Source organism: Homalodisca vitripennis, unplaced genomic scaffold (assembly GCF_021130785.1).
Source record: "Homalodisca vitripennis isolate AUS2020 unplaced genomic scaffold, UT_GWSS_2.1 ScUCBcl_4365;HRSCAF=10500, whole genome shotgun sequence".
In the NCBI taxonomy this organism is placed as follows: domain Eukaryota; kingdom Metazoa; phylum Arthropoda; class Insecta; order Hemiptera; family Cicadellidae; genus Homalodisca; species Homalodisca vitripennis.
This window is the reverse complement of record NW_025780479.1, coordinates 20,073-45,667: the sequence shown is the minus strand read 5'-3', so window position 1 is coordinate 45,667 and position 25,595 is coordinate 20,073. Positions and strand designations below refer to the sequence as shown.

Sequence of the window (25,595 nt, the reverse complement as noted above, 5' to 3'; positions counted from 1 at the left end):
CAATCATTATCTGAGCTAGCAACACAAGCCCAAAACAACTATCACACTGTCAATGTAATGAAGTATTAAATATTTATACAGAGGGCGATTCACGAAGATATGCAGAAACTGTGGAAGCTCATTCTACATGTAAAAATAATGAAAAAGTTGTGTCCAGAAATGCTATGTTAGCGATTAACGGTTAGTGAAAGATTTTGCATGGATTTCAGCTCACCGTGTAAAACGAGGTCTTCTTAAAATTCTGGTAAGGTAGGTTAAGGGGCGAATTCCATCATTTTTAATGGTTTTTATCCTGATAAATTGAATAAAACAAGTCCCAGAAACTGTAAGCTAAGTAGATTTTGAAAAACCAGTAACGAATTCTAAAAATGGAGTAAAAATCTCATTTTTTCATTTTTCGTAAATATAGTACACGGAAATCGAATAGATCTTTGATTAAATGAATTTTTATCCAACTGTTATCCATCATTATTTTTTACATGTAGAATGGGCTCCCACAGTTTCTGCATATCTTTGTGAATCACCCTGTATAATAATCCTAGGCAGCAGGACAAGGCCTACCTAGTACATTGAGTAAACAAGGACAATGTTACTGTCATTAAATTATTTTATTAGAAGTTTAAAATACTGAGATTCAGGCTGTTTGGACATTAATGTCTAGCTTCCCAGATTCCTGGCGATGTAGAGTCTTGGCGTTTAGTGCCTAGCTTCATATGCTAATTCATGTTAAATGAGTTCTCTTCCAACCAGAGAAATAATTACACAGCCAAGACTTTTCCCCTTTCTGTCCAAATACAATAGTATATTCTTGTTTCAGATTTTTAAGTGACTTAGTTATATACAATATTAGTTGGTTACATTACCTCCCAGATATTTGGATGTGTTTTCTCTGAGATATGTCTGTCCATTGCATTTAGTACCACATTCAAAGCTTTGGAAATCTGTGCACAATGGTCGTATCTGAACAAGTGATACAGATCATTCAAAACTCGCTGTAAAAACTTCTGATCGATCTATATAAGCTGTTGCTGCATTGAGGATCTGTTTTTCATTAGCATCTCCAGAAATCTGAAAACACGTAAGCATGCATTATCAACCATGATAGATAGATAATGATCTGAAAAATGCTAAATTTCAATTTTTCATATAAATATCTTCATAAAATTAAAAAATAACAATTATGTTACTGCTGTAACCCATTTTCTCTGTATAAATTTTTTTTAATTACAGGCTTTGTAACGACAAGATATTGTGTTGGTAAAAAAAAAAAATGCTTTCCCCACTTGGAAAGGAAACACTTCACGATTAATCCTAATCATATTTTAAATAAATAAAAATACAGAACATTTCTGTGTGAGAAATTGTACCCTAGATCACAGGTGTCCAAACTATAGTGTGTAGGTCAAATAGGGCCCGTGGTCTCTCTGCAGAAATGAATTTTCATCAATAGTGAAGCGAAGTGCTGAGAATGGGAGTCTGCACCAGCTAGGTTGACAACTATTAATAAGAGTTTATATTTTTAATTAAAATGTATTTTACTTAACCCTTTGCAATCAGGAGGCCACTAATGTGGCCAAAACTTATATCACGCTCAATTCAAATTTAGTCTCAGATGATCGTTCCCTCCGCTGACATGCCACACATAGCGGCTGGTTGTGTTCTGTCACCACTCAGTGCACGTGTCACCATGTATGTCACTGTTACTCAGATTTAAATTAAATTCTCAAATAATTTACAACGTTTATTACTTTTAAGGTTGAAACTTTATCAATTGGTTAAGGAATTAAGTTGTATTCCCAATAAAAGAACTAAAAACAGGGTAACTGGTTTAATGATGATGTAAAAAAATCTTAGATCTCTGTTTATTTATTTATTCATCAACGGTATCCACCATTTTTACAATAATAATTAATAATATTTGAATAACACAATACAATATAGGCCTACTAATACTATATGAATACACAATAATAGCATTAATATGTGGACAACAACTAAGACAAAAAGAGGCAGGAGCTGGTGAGCAAAACAGCAAGTGTAACAAGACTAGTGCCCAGACAAGAAAAGAGAACAACAATCAAAAATAAAACTTGAACGATTATAACAGTAAAATTTTTAAAGCAATAACAAGAGATAAACTTGAAACAAACTATAACAATATAATAAAAATTTTAAAAAATAACAAAATTAAATTTCCTAAAGAAATAACAAAAGATAAACCTAGAACAAACTCCAACAACCAAGACAATAACAAACAAACAATGAGTTAGGCATACAGAAAGTAACAAAAGTGTGTAAAAATTTTACCCTAAACAGAAATTGCCATACCTATGATACCGCCACAAAAAAGCCCAACTAGGGTTTCTTATAAATAATTTGAAACAGTTCATTTCTAAATCCAGTTGGCCTCATGAAGAAGTCAATCAGTGGAGCCACGTCACTGCCACAGCGGAGAAGTCTTGGGACCGATGAGTTATATGCATAGTATGAGGGCATGGATCTTCTCTGGAAGATTGTCCTCGACCTAGTACCTCTTGGGATGGAGATGTCGATGTAGCTTAAGATGACCGGGCAATCCAGCACACCACTCACGATCTTGTTCAAAAACACAAGGTCGAGGAACTTCCTTCGGAGAGAGAGGGACTGCAAGCCAAACATGTCCTCCACTTCAGCCACTGGAGTGCCCAGAAAGGTATATCCAAGTCGTATTCCGAGGAGACGCACAAAACGTACCTGAACCCTGTTCAGCATCTCATTGTGGCCAATTTGATAGGGTGACCAAATTACAGAACCGTATTCCAAAACAGGGCGTACTAGGGTCTTGTATAGATTGACCATGGTGATTGGGGATCTAAAGTCTCTAGTAGATCTTACAATGAAACCGATGAGAGCATTGGCTCTAGAAGTGACGTTCAAAATATGGTCATTGTAACTTGGTTGCTTATGGTCTGTTAATGGTTGCTTATGACAAGTACAAAGTTTCTATGTTTATATGTGTTAAAGATTGTTATGCCCAGACTTAAAAGTAAAGTAAATATGTCTTATTTTACCAGGCAAAGTTAGGGCTAAGAAGCCCTCTCTAACACTTAACCTGGGGACCAACGGCTTAAAGGTGACTTCCGAACCACCACCAATGGCCGGGCAGGCGGGCTGCTTGCAAGGACAGGATAGCTCTGCGGTCACCCATCCAAGCAGCAGCCACGCTCGACGTTGCTTGATCTGGTTGTAAGGTCCCAAATTTTGAAGTGTTTTTTTTGGTCAGAACAGTGAAATACTATATTGTTTTACATTAAATTGTATCAAGTGGAAGCGAGAAGATAGTTTTAATGTCCTGGCTGTAGTAAAACTCGCACGGCGCGCTACCGTCGCGGACGAGATTGCCGTAGAATCCGCGGGGGGCGCTGTTAAAGATTGTAGCTGCCGCCACCTAGAGCGCGGTAGTCGACTGATAAAAGGGACTGGCGAGGGCCGGCGAGAGGGGTTCGATACGGAGAAGCGTGATTATCGAGGTGAAGGACAGTACAGCGAGCAGAGGACATTTTCAGACAACTTCAATTTCATTTGACAGGTAACTATTATTCCGAGTTCGATTAGTTATTTCATTATTCATGGTGCAATAGTTGTAGTAAATTTCTGTTTGTTTTGCTTAGCTTGGCTTGCAATATTTAACGTAAATTTTCTTTGCACGTTTTTTCACTCTGCATGTGCAAGAATTTTCATGCATATTTTCATTGAATTTGTACGCATATAGAATTAAATATATTGTAGTAATATTTAGTTATCTTCACCATTAGTAAACATTTCGTAACGATTAAACGCGATTAAATTAAATTGTTTTCGATTAAATAAAACTTTCGTTTATTATTAGGCTCTCGGACTGCTGTGAAAATCGGTCCTGTCTCTAAAATAAATCTAGGTTTCCCTAAATTTCCGATCTGCTGTCACAAGCGGGTCATAACGATTAAACGCGATTAAATTAAATTGTTTTTCGATTAAATAAAGTTTTCGTTTATTATTAGGCTCTCGGACTGCTGTGAAAATCGGTCCTGTCTAAAATAAATTTAGGTTTCCCTAAATTTCCGATCTGCTGTCACAAGCGGGTCATAACGATTAAACGCGATTAAATTAAATTGTTTTTCGATTAAATAAAGTTTTCGTTTATTATAAGGCTCTCGGACTGCTGTGAAAATCGGTCCTGTCTATAATTAATTTAGGTTTCCCTAAATTTCCGATCTGCTGTCACAAGCGGGTCATAACGATTAAACGCGATTAAATTAAATTGTTTTCGATTAAATAAAACTTTCGTTTATTATTAGGCTCTCGGACTGCTGTGAAAATCGGTCCTGTCTAAAATAAATCTAGGTTTCCCTAAATTTCCGATCTGCTGTCACAAGCGGGTCATAACGATTAAACGCGATTAAATTAAATTGTTTTTCGATTAAATAAAGTTTTCGTTTATTATTAGGCTCTCGGACTGCTGTGAAAATCGGTCCTGTCTAAAATAAATTTAGGTTTCCCTAAATTCCCGATCTGCTGTCACAAGCGGGTCATAACGATTAAACGCGATTAAATTAAATTGTTTTTCGATTAAATAAAGTTTTCGTTTATTATAAGGCTCTCGGACTGCTGTGAAAATCGGTCTTGTCTATAATTAATTTAGGTTTCCCTAAATTTCCGATCTGCTGTCACAAGCGGGTCATAACGATTAAACGCGATTAAATTAAATTGTTTTTCGATTAAATAAAACTTTCGTTTATTATTAGGCTCTCGGACTGCTGTGAAAATCGGTCCTGTCTAAAATAAATCTAGGTTTCCCTAAATTTCCGATCTGCTGTCACAAGCGGGTCATAACGATTAAACGCGATTAAATTAAATTGTTTTTCGATTAAATAAAACTTTCGTTTATTATTAGGCTCTCGGACTGCTGTGAAAATCGGTCCTGTCTAAAATTAATTTAGGTTTCCCTAAATTTTCCGATCTGCTGTCACAAGCGGGTCATAACGATTAAACGCGATTAAATTAAATTGTTTTCGATTAAATAAAACTTTCGTTTATTATTAGGCTCTCGGACTGCTGTGAAAATCGGTCCTGTCTAAAATAAATTTAGGTTTCCCTAAATTTCCGATCTGCTGTCACAAGCGGGTCATAACGATTAAACGCGATTAAATTAAATTGTTTTCGATTAAATAAAACTTTCGTTTATTATTAGGCTCTCGGACTGCTGTGAAAATCGGTCCTGTCTAAAATAAATTTAGGTTTCCCTAAATTTCCGATCTGCTGTCACAAGCGGGTCATAACGATTAAACGCGATTAAATTAAATCGTTTTTCGATTAAATAAAACTTTCGTTTATTATTAGGCTCTCGGACTGCTGTGAAAATCGGTCCTGTCTAAAATAAATTTAGGTTTCCCTAAATTTCCGATCTGCTGTCACAAGCGGGTCATAACGATTAAACGCGATTAAATTAAATTGTTTTCGATTAAATAAAAACTTTCGTTTATTATTAGGCTCTCGGACTGCTGTGAAAATCGGTCCTGTCTAAAATAAATTTAGGTTTCCCTAAATTTCCGATCTGCTGTCACAAGCGGGTCATAACGATTAAACGCGATTAAATTAAATTGTTTTTCGATTAAATAAAACTTTCGTTTATTATTAGGCTCTCGGACTGCTGTGAAAATCGGTCCTGTCTAAAATAAATCTAGGTTTCCCTAAATTTCCGATCTGCTGTCACAAGCGGGTCATAACGATTAAACGCGATTAAATTAAATTGTTTTTTTCGATTAAATAAAACTTTCGTTTATTGTCAGGCTCTCGGACTGCTGTGAAAATCGGTCCCGTCTAAAATAAATCTAGGTTTCCCTAAATTTACGATCTGCTGTCACAAGCGGGTCATAACGATTAAACGCAATTAAATTAAATTGTTTTTCGATTAAATAAAATGTTCGTTTATTATTAGGCTCTCGGACTGCTGTGAAAATCGGTCCTGTCTAAAATAAATTTAGGTTTCCCTAAATTTCCGATCTGCTGCCATAAGCGTTTCATAACGGTTAAACGCGATTAAATTAAACTGTTTTTCGATTAAATAAAATTTTCGTTTATTATTAGGCTCTCGGACTGCTGTGAAAATCGGTCTTGTCTGAAATAAATTTAGGTTTCCCTAAATTTACGATCTGCTGTCATAAGCGGGATATACGAGCGGTCGCTATTAAGATAAATATATAGACATAGCCTTAAATGATTGCACATCTTATTACGATCATTTTATTTAGCGATTTATAACCCGATTGTACTGAATTCTCGTGGGGTAAGCTTAGGTTGTCCCGCAGTGACGGAATACCAATTGAGCGTGGGTTGGTTACTTGTATACCATGTTTCTGTTTCCGTATACGTAATTTTAAAATCAAATCGGTTCTTTGCCCCTTAAAGTGTTGGCGATGATGAGCTTGTGGCTCTAACCACTTTAACAGATCTTTTGAGATCTACTTGCTTTCTGAGTCAACACTTTATATCCGAAATACACAACTCTCCAGACCCCTGGGAAATACCCAGCTAACTGCAACTATCCGCGTAGGCTACAAAACGGTTGAAGTTTTGCACCCTACTAAAAACTAACGTTACAAAATGGCGCCCGAACAGGGACGGGTATAGTGATTATACGAGTGTAATATTCTTCGAACGTAAAAGATAAACTTTTAGTAAGAGGTTTAGCGAGATAGTGTTTATAAAATGCTTCGACCAACGGGGTTTTGGCGACTGTGCGAATACTTTTTCGCTCAAATGCACGTTCTACCAAAGGGTGGAAACACGAATAGGCCCGAAAAGTCAACAACAGACTCAGAACACCAAAAACAAATACCTACGATTGTGACTACTAGTTCCTCTGAAAATACTAGCGAATCACAAATTAAAGGTATCGAAAAAAAACGAGATTTGGGTTTGCCACTGGTGACTTCGAAGGACCAAACAACAAAGGCGTTTTCCACGACTAGTTATTCCCCTTCTGAGTTAGATCCAGTCGTGGGGTGGATATACAGACTCACGAAAGCCCAGTTAATAACTGAAATGCTAAAACACGACTTGGACACCGAGGGTAGGACGACAAATTATCTAAGAAAATCTTTCGTACAGTTTCTTCGCTCACAGCCGGACAGACGAGATGAGGCTGTAGGCGGAAGAGAATCCTTTGGCAACGACCCAGTTGGGCCGAATACCAGTGAAGCAGAGACTGATAAAAGAAGCCGAGAGTTAAACCTGAGGGAGATACTCGAGGTTCCACCCGATACTAGTGACGACGAAGTAAAGAGGCTTTTAGTTTCACTGAAGACGCGGAGTAAGGCCAAGTCCAACTGGGATACTGGACACGACTATGTGAGTTATGCACCTTACGATGGCGCAACAAGATCTGTGTATACCGATGCTTTTAAACTTCCAGCTCTGGCGACAAGTCAATACATTGCACCTGGGATTTCTCACGATTCTCTTAGGCGGCATGTAACGCACTATTCTAACGAAAATCAAAGATTGAGAGATGAGCACCTTTCCCGACAGCCGCATGTCAATTCCGCTGAGATATGCAACACAATTAGAAAGTGGAATTTACATTTCGACGGAGAGCGAAATCCAGTGTCTTTTCTTGAAAGACTTGATGAGCTGATGGAGGCTTATAATGTATCCGGGGGCGATCTGATAAAAGCACTCCCTGAATTGCTAAAGGGTACCGCTTTACTGTGGTATCGAAATAATAGAGAGTTTTGGGACAGTTTTGAAGATTTTCGTCAAGATTTCGAGCTAAACTTCCTTCCGGTAGGCTATAAGACGAACATGGACGATGAAATAAAACGTAGAACACAAGGTGACAGTGAACCCATCAGGACGTTTGTAGTGGCCTTGAATACGTTGATGCGACGAAGAGGCGGTATGACGCCCGTAGATAAGCTTGATAGGTTATATGCAAATATGCACCCGAAGTACAAGCTGAGTTTAAAGAGGCAAGACATACGAACGACTAGTGAACTCATTTCTTCGGCAGAACACTACGAGATGTATATCCGAGAAACTCACTTATATCGGGCACCGCCAGGTCCAGCTCAGTCCCTGGTGCCTGAAACCGCATATAGCCCCAAAAATAAGAATTTAAAAACGTTTGGTGTTTCAAATGTCACCAATAAGGCAGCGGCTGATACACTCAGATCACACAATGAACATCCTAATCGAGATCAACGGGAACATCCTCGGAAGTCAATAAATAACGAAGAAAATAAAGTGTTTGAGAGGACGAATAAATTATCTGGTAGGCCGGAAATGGATACTAGGGAAGGACAAAAAGTTGTAAGAAGAGAAAGTATAGCCTCTCAGAGAAACACAACTATCCCGAAGAATACTTCTAGTTTTGTATGTTGGAACTGTGAGAAACCCGGTCACATTTTTAGGAATTGTCGCTTCCCGAAAACCCTAAAATGTTACTTTTGCAAGACCCCTGGTTTTAAAACTACGGATTGCAAATGCAACTTGGGAAACGGAGTGAGGGCTCAGGCGAAAGGAGGTCACCTGGAGCCCCGCAAACGAATTTAAGAACCTCCGCTGAATGGCAGCAGTGGGTAAAATATATAGCCGAATTCACCAAAACCTGTCCAGCCGAAGTTCGGAATAAAGACATAAGACCGTACGTACCCGTATTGTTCTGTGGGATGTTAGTATGGGCCCTGGTCGACACGGGGGCAATGATCTCCCTTGTAAACGATACAACGTATGATATGCTAATGAGTAAAGGAGCGCGGATTACGACTGAAAAACTTCAGATTCAAATGGCCGATGGGACAAAAACCGAAGCGAGGAGAGGGATCGAATTTGAAGGAAGTATCGAAAACATACAACACGCGTTTAAGTTGATTAACGTCTCAGGTCTTACTTCTCCGATTATTTTAGGCATGGACGTAATAGCGCCATTAAAACTAATTGACTTTAAAAAGAAAACTATTTCCAGAGAAGAGTACGGCGTAAATAACTGTGAGGGGACAGCTATAAATGCTATCGTCACGCTAAGCGAGGAGGAAGAAGAGGAGCTTAGAGAGTTTTTGGAAAACGAAATTAGCGGAGTTTAAGGATTCCCCTGGTCTTACCCACATAGTAGAACATGTGATTAAATTAAAGAACGACGAACCGATTAAACAGAGATTTTACCCACGTAACCCCGCAATGCAGAAAGTGATCAACGATGAAGTTGATTCAATGTTGGCGGACGGGATAATCGAGAAATCGAATAGTCCCTGGAGTTCTCCAGTTGTATTAGTCAAGAAACCTTCCGGAAAATTTAGGTTTTGTGTGGACTTCCGAAAGGTAAATGCAAAAACCGAGAAAGATGCTTATCCCCTACCTCAAATCAACTCTATCCTAGAAAAACTCAAGGAAGCCAAATTTATTTCCACGCTCGACTTAAAATCAGGGTATTGGCAGGTGGGTTTATCGAAGGAAAGTCGCGCCATAACCGCTTTTACAGTACCAGGAAAAGGACTCTACCAATTTACGAGGATGCCGTTTGGTTTACACTCAGCGGGAGCAACGTTTCAACGACTTCTCGATACCATAATAGGCCCGGAATTGGAACCCAAAGCTTTCGCCTATCTAGATGACTTGATTATTATTTCATCGAATTTCAAGGAACATTTAGAATCTCTGAGAGAAGTATTTCAACGTCTTCGACGAGCTGGCCTAAAGCTTAACCCGGAGAAGTGCAAGTTTTGCCAGACACGCTTAAAATATTTGGGACACGTTATAAACGATCAAGGAATATCCACAGATCCAGATAAGGTGTCCGCTATCTTAGACTTTCCAACGCCGAGGAATATAAGAAACCTCCGAAGCTTCTTGGGTCTTGCGAGTTGGTATCGCCGATTCATATCAGGTTTCGCGACTCTGACGGCGCCACTTACTAAACTGCTGAGAAAAGCGGTTAAGTGGGATTGGACAGCGACTCATGAAGAGGCTTTCGTCGAACTGAAACGCCGCCTAACAAACACCCCTATTCTAGCATGCCCAGACTTCAGCGAACAATTTGTCCTACAGGTAGATGCGTCTCAAATAGGGTTAGGCGCCACCTTGAGCCAGAAGCGAAAGGGTAAAGAGGTGGTTATAGCGTATGCCAGTAGACTGTTAACGGACGGGGAAAAGAAGTTTACGGTCACTGAACAAGAGTGTTTAGCTTTGGTATGGGCGGTAAAAAAATTTAGACCTTATATCGAAGGGTACCATTTCCTCGCAATCACCGATCACCAAGCACTGCAATGGTTAATGAAGATACAACAACCAACCGGTCGGTTGGCCCGCTGGATCCTCGAGTTGCAGCAACACGATTTTTCAGTCCAGTACCGTAAAGGTGCTTTAAATAGAGTAGCCGATGCTCTTTCGAGAAACCCTCCTGAAAGGACTGATCAAACAACCGAAAACGACGACGAAGTTAGTGATCATTCTCTGAAGGTGTTTGTAATAGAAAGCTCAGAGAAGGAAAGTAATTCAAATTGCGGCGACTATCTCCCAATGTCATGGTATGATAACCTAATACACAAAGTTAAGAAAAATCCCCGTAGTTTCCCTCGGTTTACCATAAGAGGAGGAAAACTATACAGATATATTCCCTACAGAGGCCCAGGAGAGGGGCGTCAGAAGAGTTTGGATTGGAAGATGTGTGTTCCCGAGGAGGAGAAAAATCGAGTACTTGAGGAAACTCATGATAAGGAAACGGCTGGGCACTTCGGCTATCGAAAGACAGCCAAACGAATTGCAGACAGATACTACTGGCCGAGATGGCGGCAAGAAGTCCGAAATTATGTCGCTTCATGTGAGACGTGCCAGAAATTCAAGAGTGAACAAAAGAAACCCGCCGGAATAATGAAATTTAGACGACCAAAGGGGCCTTGGTTCGCAGTTTCGGCGGATTTGATTGGGCCGTTACCTAGATCAAAAAGAGGTAACACTTATGCGGTGGTTTTCCAAGACTGTTTTAGCAAATGGGTAGAAATAGCACCCATAAGACTTGCCAACGCTCGCCAAGTATGCAATCAATTTAAGGAATTGATATTACTTAGGTACGGATCACCTGAGGTACTTATAGTAGACAACGGAACACAATTCACGTCGAAGATTTTTAAGGAACTAGCTGAGGATTGGGGAATCGAGGTCAATTATACTGCTCCATTTTCACCTCAGTCGAACCCGGTAGAGAGATATAACCGCGTGCTGGGAACGATGATTGCCCAATACGTTAAGAATGACCATCGAGAGTGGGACGTGAACATTTCAGAATTCAGATACGCGATGAATACAGCGGTACATGGCAGTACAAAGTTCACTCCCGCTATGCTTAACTTTGGCAGAGAGCTGAAGCCACCGAAATCCCTATCCGGGTTTTTCGAAGAAGGGAATGATAAACGACCCCTCTCAACAGCCGATATCCATAAGGAAAGGTATGATCGATTTCAACGTTTATACGAGAGATGTCATCTGAACCTAAGGGCAGCTTATAACAATCAAGCAAGGGTATATAATTTAAGACGACGAGAAGTAACGTATAACGTGGGCGATAGAGTCCTAAAAAGAAATCACGCTCTTTCTTCAGCCGCTAACGCTTTTGCCGCAAAATTAGCTCCAAAGTACATAGGACCCTTTAAAATCGATTCTAAAGTAGATTATAACATATACCGTATAACCGATGAGGTCACGGGTAAAAATAGTAATGCCCACGTAAAAGACTTAAAAACGTTCATTCGTTAATGTTACTGGTGGTGAAGGTACTGGCTAGCTGGTTAGTAAACTGCTTTGCATGATGCTTATTTTGTGTGGCTTTCAGGTAATACCTGTGGTTAAGAATGAAGGGTCTGAGAAAACTAATCACGGTTAACCAAACCGAAATCGATGTTTTAGCGGCGAAAGACACATTGATGAACGACGTCGTCATTGAGGCCTACTTACGAATTATAGAGAGACGGAATTGGTACCCAACAAAGTGTGTCTTCCATCGATCTATATGTTCGATACGTTCTTCTTCAAGGACTGGAAGGAGAAAAGATACCAGGCGGTCAATAACCGGTTTAAGAAAGAAGATATCTTTCAAAACGATATGTTATTCGTTCCCGTACACCTCCCAGACCGTGGTAGCAGGGGACACTGGATCTTAATCGTGGTGATGGTCGAAGAAAATACAATCACCGCGTACGACTCTTGCGGATGGAATAACGAAGCGGAGAGAGGGACAGTGCGAGATTTCCTGACATACGAGGCCACGAGAAGGAACCGGAAGGTAGAGGCATGGAAAACGGTAGACGCACCCAAGAATATCCCTCGACAAGAGAACTCGTACGATTGCGGCGCCTTCGTGTGTATGTATGCGGAGGTGCTGTCAAGGAAGGCACGATTAGAAGGAAAAAAAGCGAGTGGAAAATCGATCCGGAAGAACATCGCTTCGGTCCTACGAGCGGGGCGTGTTGGCGTCGAGGACTTTCGTTACGCCGAGCCGGGCGATATAGCGGATATGTTTCCTACGGTTCGAGGACAAACTAGCCTCTCCCCAAAAGAAACAGCGACCTCACTCCAGGGAGAAGCGAGTGGGTCAGTAAATGATCCAGTACTGGAGGATCTGCTTCGAGCGGCCGAACTCGGATATCCATCCATGCGGCACGTTGATCTGTTCGGCCCTCTTTATCGACCTGGACCGTCTCACCCGGCCCCGATGGAGGTCGACGTGGAGGAAGATTCCGCAGCAACGGATGACCTCATTGCCCTTATCGACGAGGCAGTAAGGGACCTAGACGTGGAGCCAGGGAACCAACGGACGAATGACCATGAAAGAGAAATGAAAGTCGAGTCCGATAGGCCGGTTTCTCCATGTCTATCAATCGCGGCTTCGGACTCTTGGGAAGTGATTGATGAAAGACTGTGCGAAGAACGAGGAGACGATACGGTGAAAGATATCGAACCGAGGGAGAGTATTGAAATGGAAGCCGAGACTTCGTCCCTGAAACAGAGTGGAACACCGCGAGGAGAATACGACGGTGAAACACGCAATACAAAGGCGACCGAAAAATGTAAAAGGAAAAAGAGACACCCGAAGAGAATAAGAATATATTCCGAAGATGGGAAGTTCAAGAGGGTAAACGTAAAGTACCTACATTAAAAGGATGCGATGAAGGCATCCGTATAAAGTTTTTCTGATTGCGAAGAAGCAAGATAAATTTTTAGTTACCTTTTGTTTTGTTATTTGTCAAGGTTGACAAAACATACTATAGGAAATAAGTTTAAATTTGGAGCTGAAGGAATACTTATTTTAGTTTAGAAGTTTTATTTATGTTATTAAAGTAAAAAGAAAGTTCATTTTGAGTAAAACAGAGTTCTTTTTCTTTTTCCGTTTCTTTTTTTTTTGACCGAACTAAGTGGGGGGTGTAAGGTCCCAAATTTTGAAGTGTTTTTTTTGGTCAGAACAGTGAAATACTATATTGTTTTACATTAAATTGTATCAAGTGGAAGCGAGAAGATAGTTTTAATGTCCTGGCTGTAGTAAAACTCGCACGGCGCGCTACCGTCGCGGACGAGATTGCCGTAGAATCCGCGGGGGGCGCTGTTAAAGATTGTAGCTGCCGCCACCTAGAGCGCGGTAGTCGACTGATAAAAGGGACTGGCGAGGGCCGGCGAGAGGGGTTCGATACGGAGAAGCGTGATTATCGAGGTGAAGGACAGTACAGCGAGCAGAGGACATTTTCAGACAACTTCAATTTCATTTGACAGGTAACTATTATTCCGAGTTCGATTAGTTATTTCATTATTCATGGTGCAATAGTTGTAGTAAATTTCTGTTTGTTTTGCTTAGCTTGGCTTGCAATATTTAACGTAAATTTTCTTTGCACGTTTTTCACTCTGCATGTGCAAGAATTTTCATGCATATTTTCATTGAATTTGTACGCATATAGAATTAAATATATTGTAGTAATATTTAGTTATCTTCACCATTAGTAACATTTCGTAACGATTAAACGCGATTAAATTAAATTGTTTTCGATTAAATAAAACTTTCGTTTATTATTAGGCTCTCGGACTGCTGTGAAAATCGGTCCTGTCTAAAATAAATCTAGGTTTCCCTAAATTTCCGATCTGCTGTCACAAGCGGGTCATAACGATTAAACGCGATTAAATTAAATTGTTTTTCGATTAAATAAAGTTTTTCGTTTATTATTAGGCTCTCGGACTGCTGTGAAAATCGGTCCTGTCTAAAATAAATTTAGGTTTCCCTAAATTTCCGATCTGCTGTCACAAGCGGGTCATAACGATTAAACGCGATTAAATTAAATTGTTTTTCGATTAAATAAAGTTTTCGTTTATTATAAGGCTCTCGGACTGCTGTGAAAATCGGTCCTGTCTATAATTAATTTAGGTTTCCCTAAATTTCCGATCTGCTGTCACAAGCGGGTCATAACGATTAAACGCGATTAAATTAAATTGTTTTCGATTAAATAAAAACTTTCGTTTATTATTAGGCTCTCGGACTGCTGTGAAAATCGGTCCTGTCTAAAATAAATCTAGGTTTCCCTAAATTTCCGATCTGCTGTCACAAGCGGGTCATAACGATTAAACGCGATTAAATTAAATTGTTTTTCGATTAAATAAAGTTTTCGTTTATTATTAGGCTCTCGGACTGCTGTGAAAATCGGTCCTGTCTAAAATAAATTTAGGTTTCCCTAAATTCCCGATCTGCTGTCACAAGCGGGTCATAACGATTAAACGCGATTAAATTAAATTGTTTTTCGATTAAATAAAGTTTTCGTTTATTATAAGGCTCTCGGACTGCTGTGAAAATCGGTCTTGTCTATAATTAATTTAGGTTTCCCTAAATTTCCGATCTGCTGTCACAAGCGGGTCATAACGATTAAACGCGATTAAATTAAATTGTTTTTCGATTAAATAAAACTTTCGTTTATTATTAGGCTCTCGGACTGCTGTGAAAATCGGTCCTGTCTAAAATAAATCTAGGTTTCCCTAAATTTCCGATCTGCTGTCACAAGCGGGTCATAACGATTAAACGCGATTAAATTAAATTGTTTTTCGATTAAATAAAACTTTCGTTTATTATTAGGCTCTCGGACTGCTGTGAAAATCGGTCCTGTCTAAAATTAATTTAGGTTTCCCTAAATTTCCGATCTGCTGTCACAAGCGGGTCATAACGATTAAACGCGATTAAATTAAATTGTTTTCGATTAAATAAAACTTTCGTTTATTATTAGGCTCTCGGACTGCTGTGAAAATCGGTCCTGTCTAAAATAAATTTAGGTTTCCCTAAATTTCCGATCTGCTGTCACAAGCGGGTCATAACGATTAAACGCGATTAAATTAAATTGTTTTCGATTAAATAAAACTTTCGTTTATTATTAGGCTCTCGGACTGCTGTGAAAATCGGTCCTGTCTAAAATAAATTTAGGTTTCCCTAAATTTCCGATCTGCTGTCACAAGCGGGTCATAACGATTAAACGCGATTAAATTAAATCGTTTTTCGATTAAATAAAACTTTCGTTTATTATTAGGCTCTCGGACTGCTGTGAAAATCGGTCCTGTCTAAAATAAATTTAGGTTTCCCTAAATTTCCGATCTGCTGTCACAAGCGGGTCATAACGATTAAACGCGATTAAATTAAATTGTTTTCGATTAAATAAAACTTTCGTTTATTATTAGGCTCTCGGACTGCTGTGAAAATCGGTCCTGTCTAAAATAAATTTAGGTTTCCCTAAATTTCCGATCTGCTGTCACAAGCGGGTCATAACGATTAAACGCGATTAAATTAAATTGTTTTTTCGATTAAATAAAACTTTCGTTTATTATTAGGCTCTCGGACTGCTGTGAAAATCGGTCCTGTCTAAAATAAATCTAGGTTTCCCTAAATTTCCGATCTGCTGTCACAAGCGGGTCATAACGATTAAACGCGATTAAATTAAATTGTTTTTTTCGATTAAATAAAACTTTCGTTTATTGTCAGGCTCTCGGACTGCTGTGAAAAATCGGTCCCGTCTAAAATAAATCTAGGTTTCCCTAAATTTACGATCTGCTGTCACAAGCGGGTCATAACGATTAAACGCAATTAAATTAAATTGTTTTTCGATTAAATAAAATGTTCGTTTATTATTAGGCTCTCGGACTGCTGTGAAAATCGGTCCTGTCTAAAATAAATTTAGGTTTCCCTAAATTTCCGATCTGCTGCCATAAGCGTTTCATAACGGTTAAACGCGATTAAATTAAACTGTTTTTCGATTAAATAAAATTTTCGTTTATTATTAGGCTCTCGGACTGCTGTGAAAATCGGTCTTGTCTGAAATAAATTTAGGTTTCCCTAAATTTACGATCTGCTGTCATAAGCGGGATATACGAGCGGTCGCTATTAAGATAAATATATAGACATAGCCTTAAATGATTGCACATCTTATTACGATCATTTTATTTAGCGATTTATAACCCGATTGTACTGAATTCTCGTGGGGTAAGCTTAGGTTGTCCCGCAGTGACGGAATACCAATTGAGCGTGGGTTGGTTACTTGTATACCATGTTTCTGTTTCCGTATACGTAATTTTAAAATCAAATCGGTTCTTTGCCCCTTAAAGTGTTGGCGATGATGAGCTTGTGGCTCTAACCACTTTAACAGATCTTTTGAGATCTACTTGCTTTCTGAGTCAACACTTTATATCCGAAATACACAACTCTCCAGACCCCTGGGAAATACCCAGCTAACTGCAACTATCCGCGTAGGCTACAAAACGGTTGAAGTTTTGCACCCTACTAAAAACTAACGTTACATGGTCATCTTGCGATAACCAATGTACCCGCTACACAACACCATTGGCAATACTTAAATGATCTTATCGAGCAGCCATTGATGAAGCTAAAATAAATTACAATGCTAATCTTATAGAAAGCTCAAATAACAAGTGTAAAGCAGCCTGGGCCATTATTAATGACATTAATAATACAGTTTAATATAAGTCGAGCTGGGACATAAACCCTGATAATTTTAACAATTATTTTATTGATTCCATAACTGAAATAAGGTCAAATATAAAAAAGCCTAGCTCAGTATCGGTTACTGATATGTGCCTAATGTTTACGAACCCAGATAGTTTTAAGTAGGATCAAGTGTTAGTCTCTAAAATAAGGTCTTTTATAAGTCAAATGGAAAAAAAAAACAGACTAAGGATTTCTATGGCCTATCTAGCAATATGTTGAAGAAAATAGTGGATCATGTTGCAGAACAACTTACAATTAGTATAAATTTATGCCTGGAGCAGGGTGTATTTCCTGATAGTCTCAAAATCTTCAAAGTGATTCCAGTATTTACAAAAGGGCCAAAAATAAGTCAGGCAAGTTTCCGTCCCATCTCGCTTATTCTAGTCTTTGGTAGTAATTGAACACATTGTTCATAAGCAGGTTAGCATGTACTTGCAATTACATAGTTTTTTATCTGACCAACAGTTTAGCTTTAGGCAGGGTAGATCAAAAATATCTGCTACTGATGGTATAGTAAAGGAGATTCTCAATGCTTTTGAGTTCAAAGAATATACCTAGACCACTTTTATTAACTTAAGCCATGCTTTTGACTGTGTTGATCATGCTTGTTGCTTGAAAAGAAGGAACAGTATGGCATCAGTGAATATGGAAAACAATTTTTAGATTTCATCTGACTAAGAGGAGTCAAACTGTTTATCTTGATGGTCGGTGGTCTTCAGTTAGTGAGCTTAGATGTGGTGTTCCACAGGAGTCTAACCTATTAATATTCAACAGTCTAAACTTGTATGTATGTGGATCACACCAATTTTTTTCTATTGATAAAAACATCATTCATTTACAATTACAAGTTATAATACTTTAAAACTAGCTTCATATTGGTTTTTCAGCTCATAATTTACTTTTAAATAATGACAAAACTAAATCAGTTCTGTTTAATCTTAGGCCTGTTACAGCTGATATTGAATTTGACAATTGTGTTGTTTTCAGGTGTGTATATTGATTGTAAGCTATCATGGGCAAAACAGGTTGAACAACTATACACTAGGCTATCTTGTGTGATTTTATTAAAAATCTCTATATAAAAATCTCTTAATAGGTGTTGTGAGTTGTGTTTCTAAACATTACATTGTTACTATTTACTATGAAGATCTATTTCAGTTGATAATTTGCTATCGGTTGATTTTCTGGGGCAATTCCAGCAACCTTAAAGATAGCCTTTTCAAACAGAAGAAGGCTGTTCGAATAATTACCGTCTCACTACCTGACTAATATTGTAAACAACTTTTTATTAATTGAGGTATTTGGTATATTTTATCTATTGCAATATATTCATAAAGATGTTTTATCATATAATGTAAGGAATGAAATCCATTAAACATCTACAAGTCATGGTAATTGTCTTGATGTACCTTTTACAAGATTGGAAAAATATAGTCTTGCCATGCTACAATGTGTGTGTAATGTGTATAATACATTAGCACTCTCAACCAAAGATTTATACTTTAGTCTCTTTAACCCTTTGAGTGCCGCAGCGTTTTGCTATATGGTATGCATAAAATGCCGAGCGAAAATGCCTGATTCTGCAAGGGTCTGGTTAAAAATTCATAACAAATTTATTTATCGGTAAAATGTCTTGGGTTTTTGTTTATTTTTTTAGATAAATATATTTTCTTTATACATATAATACATTGATCACTTATTTAACGTTTTTTATACAAATAAAAAAAATCATTAACAAAAACTTTATGAGCAAAAACAGTTAGTTTTTTATTTTGACACAACTTAGTGTTAATTAAATATTTTATTTTTTTCACTTTTAGTTATTCTATCTTATACACTCCATTTAATTATTTACAAAAAGACATATAAACATTTCTTTTATACTTATAAATAAAGTTTGGAAAATAAATATGAAAATGTGAACCACTACAAAACTAGAAATTTTCTAACCTAACCTAACACTCTGTGTATTGTCTACACTGATAATGCTTAAATCTAATGCCTGCAATAGTAGGTCTTCATTGTCAGCAATGTTTTTTACGACTCATTGTTTATAAATATCACTGAACAAACACAAAAACTATACAAACGTATTTAGTAAAGTACTAGATGCTTACGATCGCCATAACTCGCGGCCATCATTGTTCTACTTACACACAGACTAGAACAACACACACAAACGAAATAATTTGTAGATACTAACACTACAAACCCATTTACACATAAAAGCTTTCAATATAATTTGTGAAATAAACAGCAGCGCAAACAAAACACGTGACGGCTCGTCCGCGTAGCGGCCGATTCTAAACGCGACTGACGCACTCACTTTACAACCACCGTAAAAATCAGAATCTAACCAAAATGCAACAAAACCTACATCAAAAGTTACGTTGAAGCCTTTGGAATGCGTATGTATAGTAATTGAGCCAATTTAGATAAATACTATATAAAATATAAGCGTTACTGCAGAAGTCGCTATCAGCGATTCTGGCATTTTTTTGCATATAATGCGGGATCGCTGACAGCGATGCTCCGGCACCCAAAGGGTTGAACGTAAGTTACATAGATGGCTGGCTGCTCATCCATTCTATGGTAACGATGAATTTTTAAACATGCCAAATTCAGAAATAAATATTTTGTAAGTCTGTTAAATATGTTATGCATTTATAACAGTAATTTTTATATCATTTTCATTTAATTTAAATATGTTGGGGCGAAATACTTTAATCAACTGCCTTCTGAAGTAAAAGACTGTAGCACAGTAAAATTGTTAGTATTAAGTTGAAAAAATGGTTGTTTAAAATAGTGATATCAGTTTCTTAAACAATACACTTATATAGTTACTTATTTTTTGTCAGTTTATTTATTGTTTTCTATTTATTTAGTTAAAATGTAGATAGTGTGTGTATTTATTTATTACCTCATTGTTATATTATTTATTTGTAAATGTGTGATATAATTATGTATTTTTATTTTTGTTACCGTTAAATGTTAAATATTTGTTTCCTTAATACTGTATAGTGACAAGAGAAAGATTTAATATCTAAAAGCATGAACGAATTAGTCAAATAAGGCAATTGTATAATTGAAAAGATGAAATAAAGTGATTAGCAGGTTGCACGGAGTGAGCGGTCAGTTATAAAGAAGAGTTTGAACTCTAGCTAATAAACATTTTTTCTATTATTGCGCTGCCTCACTACTGCATGAGGTGGCAGTGTATATTCCTAGAATGTAGATTGTTGTAAAACCGTATTTTTGTGGAGGAATAAACTCATTATTTCATTTCATTTAATTTCAATTCTCAATTTCATTCCTCTAAAGTTATTTGTAAGCAATCTATTCTTGACAGAAGGTGTTGTATATTAATATGAAACATGGATATGTTATTTTTTATTTAAATTACAAGTTACCTAATTGTTAGTTATTTTTGTGTCTGAATCTTCCTCCTAAAAAAGAATTTTCTGTTGACATGTTTTTTTTTAGTACCTATACTATCAATTTTAAAATTATTATTTATAAAATGTGATGTACATTTAACTACATGTTCACCATGATAGATTACTTCAGATCACTGGACCCATCACTATACTGTGGCAATTTAGTTGTCAGGGCTGCATTCAAGGTGTGGTCCTAAGAAGCAGGAGTTGGCAGCTCTGTCGATGTAATTGCTAAATTCCTCAGCACATCTTCCTCTGGTGGAAGGTGGTTTTCCACAGCTATTACAGTCAAAGTAGGAGGAAAGTTTTCTACTGAACCACTTTTATTAGAACATGTTACCAAGTCAAGGTTCTTGACGTCAATAAGAGAGAACATTACCTGTAAAAACCTTCATGTGTTAGTCCTCCTCGAGTAGTTTGTTAGATTTTTTGTTATATGATACAATAATAATCTTGGCTTCAGTTAGTCAAAGTCATAGTCATAGTCATATTTCTTTATTAACATATTCTTCAAGACAACTCTTTATTTGACATATTCATAGAGAACAGCCATGCGTCAATATTAGATAAGGTTCAGTATAAATTTATACGTTGAATGAGGAATTCAGGAATTCCCCCTCCGAGTAGAACAGTCGATCCAGAAGCCATGCTGTCAGCTGTTTCTTGAGGCGCTTTGGATGTTCCATCCAAGAACAGTAATAGTGTCACAATGTTAACAAATTACAGAATGATGTCAATAATAAATAAGAGATGTCAGGAGTCATGTCAGAGCTTCCAATCTTCTTTATTTATTTCTGTGAATTCTTCGATGGTATATAGTGGGTGGTCCACCAGGAAGTTGTGAAGGCATATTTTCAAGGCTGCTCCCTTCAGGGTTTTCAGTTAGTTAATTAATTTTATCAAATTGGTGACAAATCGAGCTGTCAATTTTATCCTGAACACAACCAATAGGAAAGCATATTATATGCCTCAACCCTCTTCTTTTGAAATCTTCGACTAGTTGATTAAATGCAGTGTCAGATTCACTCATGGTGGGCTCTCCATAGTACATATCCTTGGTAATAAAGATGTACACAAGAGGCCCCATATTGACCATACAGGTTGTTGGTGAGGCATTTAACAAGTGTTGGTTTACCGGTATATGTTTTAACCCTTAAAGCGCCGTAAGCGCATATGCGCGCGAGGATCGACTTTGCTCTGAACGCCGTAAGCGCGTAGACGCGCAATATACTTGTTTATACTATTTTGCAACCACTGTTAGTTCAGAGTTTGTCCGCTAGACTGTGAGGGGTGTATGTTACAGTAGTGTAGCGGGCTGTGCCACATCACGTGACAATCTTTGTGTTTATCGATCAATGCTGAACCGGTTTTTGTTGAACAGCTGGCAGTTCGGTAGTATTGCTCAACGCCGCAAGCGCATTTATGCATACGTCACTGCCTCGCCGGGCAGCTCTTGTGTTCTACTTCATATCCTGTTGAAGCAGTGCGAATAGTTGATCGGTAAACTACTGTGTAGTTTTTGTGTTATATGATCATCTTTTTATGAAAGTTATATATTTATAAACTTTTGAAGTAAACAGTTTCTTGAATGGCGATAAAAGTATTTTTTCCTCGTAGAAATATTTTTACTCCTTATATTTATAATTATGTATTTTGGCTCTTGTTCCGAAATTTTACATTTATTTTTATTATTTATATTTAGGCTTGTTTTTACTGCAATAAGTGTTACAATCTTTTATTTACCTCTATAAACATCTGAAAACCATTTTGTAATTATAAAAATAACACCCGTTAGATGGCTAAGAATTTGGAAAATATTTGGTTTTTCAAATTTTTTGGCATGAAAATTAAAATTTTTTATAATAACTTTGTATTAAATATGTAATATACTTATTTTTCTAGTTCTATTCTAGTACATATAAGGACGCAATGTCATCATTTAGATACATAATAAAAAAAAGGAAACAGTAAGCATTGGGTTAAAATTTATAAAGGAGCTGGAACGCTACATAGTAAATCATGTGTATTTAGGGCAATAAATATGATAAAAGATATTTTTTTGCAGTTTCTGTTTTATTTTTTTTACCTAAAAAAAGAAATTAAAATTAGCGTTGAGAAAATCTAATTTTTAATTTTTTTATAATAAATGAGCGCTAATCCAGAGTTTAGCTGAAACTGTTTGGCGCTTTAAGGGTTAAATACTGTGGCTACTCCAGCTGACATATGACGAGGGGCATGAAAGTCAGAAGAAATGTGATGTGCAAACCCTACTGTTTTATCATTGTGAAACTCTTTTATGTATACTTGACATATGTACACTAATTACTCTTGTGTTATATTCTCAAAAAGTACATCTGTTTCAGTATGTTGTTCACCATTTGCTCCATTTTTGTTTATTAAAGGAATACCATCAACTAAGCTAAAAATAAGATAAGCCCATTGATTTCTCCCACTGTTGTTAATGTGTAATCCATGCTAAATCGTGTCTATTAAGAGTATCCAAATCAAGTATGTGCAACTGATTCCATATGTTCAGCTAATTATTTAATATAACTGTTAACAAGAATTATCTCCTTGTGAATTGAATCCAACTCATCAGCATCAAATCTTGAAGGTATTTTTGTTATGATCACTGGTCTATCCTTACTTAGTTCCCTTAAACTATTCTATCCCAGGCATACTATATTAGTATTTCTAACTGTACTACAAAATCAATACTTAAACCAAATTTGTAAAGGCTATTTAAAGATTAGATCTAAAGAAAATGTTAAGTATAAATTGTTTTAAAGTATCTAGAAAGAATCTACAAATGTCAACCCAGATTTAAATGAACAGTAACAGTAGTTAAAAACTATAATACTCTTTCTTAACAACTTGCCTCTTTTGCAGGGATGTCATGACGTCTGCACGCACCATGTTGGGTTCCATAGAGACCAAGGAACTGCAGAGGGTTCAGAACACGGGAATTCAAACCTGGTATATCGCTCACCATTCCACTTTCATTCTTTGTCTCAGCAACTCCTGTTTAAAAATAAGTTACAGTATTAAACATATCATTCTTAGAATAAATTTTAATAAGTAAATTCTAACTCAATAGATCTTTTAAGTAATAATGGTAACTTACAACCATCTTGGCAACAAATTATTAATGAGTTATCTCAACAGCTCCCATTAATAATCTCTTGAACATTACCAGAATTGTGTGCTAAAGAAAAAAAAACAGTTGCTCAATTTATAGTTTTTAAAACTCTGTAGGTCTATACATTGATTTAAATCAATCTTTCACTGTCACTGTATCAATGAATGTAGGTGGTGGAAGTAGGCTATTAGATTTATTTAAATATCTGTCTTCAAGCCACTAAGATCCGAGATGTCAATGGGAGTTCATACATGCACATGTTACACACATCAGACAGACAGTTTTAAAAACAGGTATTCTGATTTGAAGACATTCCCTAAGTATACTTGATGTTGACAATGTTTGTGGGTAGAAATTGCAAAGTCTAAACCAACCCTGCGATAACGAATCACATATATAAATCAGTGGTAGCCAGCATTTTTAAGAGATGAGTTTACCAGTAATTTTTATTTATGTACAATGGAACAATTACAATTAAAATACATAAATGTGACCTATTATTTCAAGTATAAATTAGTTGGTTGGAAAATATTTCATTGCTACACATGATACAATTTTCCAATATTTTTTTCTCTTTAATTATATACTGAGGTTTTTCAAATGAGGCCTCATGGAACAGTATTTGTGAACCCTCCTCCCATTGGCTATTGGCTATTGATAGAAACAACTGTCCTCAACCCCTTTAAGATACTCAGTCAATTAATTGACTTTCATTTCTAACCCAGGAATCTGCCTAGCCTAGAGCATAGTTTTAAACCCATGCGTTTTCTGGAAAGTGCTCAAGTGCCTTAAAATGTGTTTCGGCATTAAAAGTAAAGCTGCAAGTTCTGCATAAAACATTTTCTGGATATTTTTAAAAAGACTTCTTTTCCAAAGACCAAAATAGTGAAATAGTTGTTCACAGATGTTCCTAGTGAAGATTTAAAATGAGTCTATACATTTTAAAATTGAAAATAGTTTTATTTGGAGTTATTTTCTTTACATATTTAACTTTTACTCAAATGTTTACATAAAGCTCTGCTAGAATGATCCTTCCTTTAATTATTGTAGAGGGTGTTCATGTTATCCCATGGCCGTTATAAAACATGAAAACTATACTGCAACACATTACTTTAATGTGTTAAAAGCTTACCTGTTCCTGCTAAGTTTGTTCCTGAAATATCCAGTGACACCAAATTTGGTAGACATCTAACAATTTCAGCCAGTGTGTAGTTTTCATTTCGGAAAGTGCGTAACTTATCACTTGACTGGGATATATCAAGATGTCTGAAAAAAAAGAAATGTCATTTAAAAACATATTGAGAGCAGAAACTAAAATCTGGGGTTTTTTACATGTTTACTTTATTTCTCCCCAAACCTAACACTGCCATGAGTTATTTATCTCTTGAGTAGACTGAATGATACAAAACCAGTAAATTAAATTAGAGCTGCATATTTTGCCTCCTTCCAATCTGTTTTTAGATATGGACTAGTACTGTATGGCAACTGCTCTAGGATTGAAGACATATTATTACTGCAGAAGAAGGCTATTAGAGCTCTTAAAAATGTGAGCCTAGAGAGCATCATTGTAAACCACACTTCAAGGACTTCCGATACAATTATGATTTATATATATGATTTAGTTATCTATGTACTTAAAAATCCAAATTTACTTAAATTTAAACATGAAATTCATAGCCATAACGCGTACAGTAAAAATGATGTTGGAATTGGACAATGTCGGTTAAGTAAAACCCTTAACAGCCATGTTGTGATATCTTTGAAGGTTTATAATTTTGTTAAATGACAAATTAGCTCATATACCTTTGACAGATTTAAAAATAATTTTTATTCCTGGCTGTTGAAGAATCCATTTTATAGTTCAGATGAATTTTTCAAAATTAAAAATATGGATTTTTAATGATTATTGTGTTTTTGAATTCTGTTACAACCATTGCTGTGCTGTATAAGCTTAATTAATGTTAGTTTTAAGATTTCAATGTGACTGTAA

The 25,595-nt window shown here is 36.8% G+C and overlaps 1 protein-coding gene across 1 annotated transcript; it reads right to left on the bottom strand.

The window, feature by feature from the left end:
- Nucleotides 1-892: 892 nt before the first annotated feature.
- LOC124372922 (protein zer-1 homolog) lies at nucleotides 893-24,871 on the bottom strand (the record flags this gene model as incomplete). The annotated part of the gene is made up of 3 exons (XM_046831334.1): nucleotides 893-1,068; nucleotides 23,345-23,487; nucleotides 24,738-24,871. Coding segments are annotated over 3 exons (367 nt in total), but the record flags the coding sequence as incomplete, so codon positions are not given.
- Between the last annotated feature and the right edge of the window lie 724 nt (nucleotides 24,872-25,595).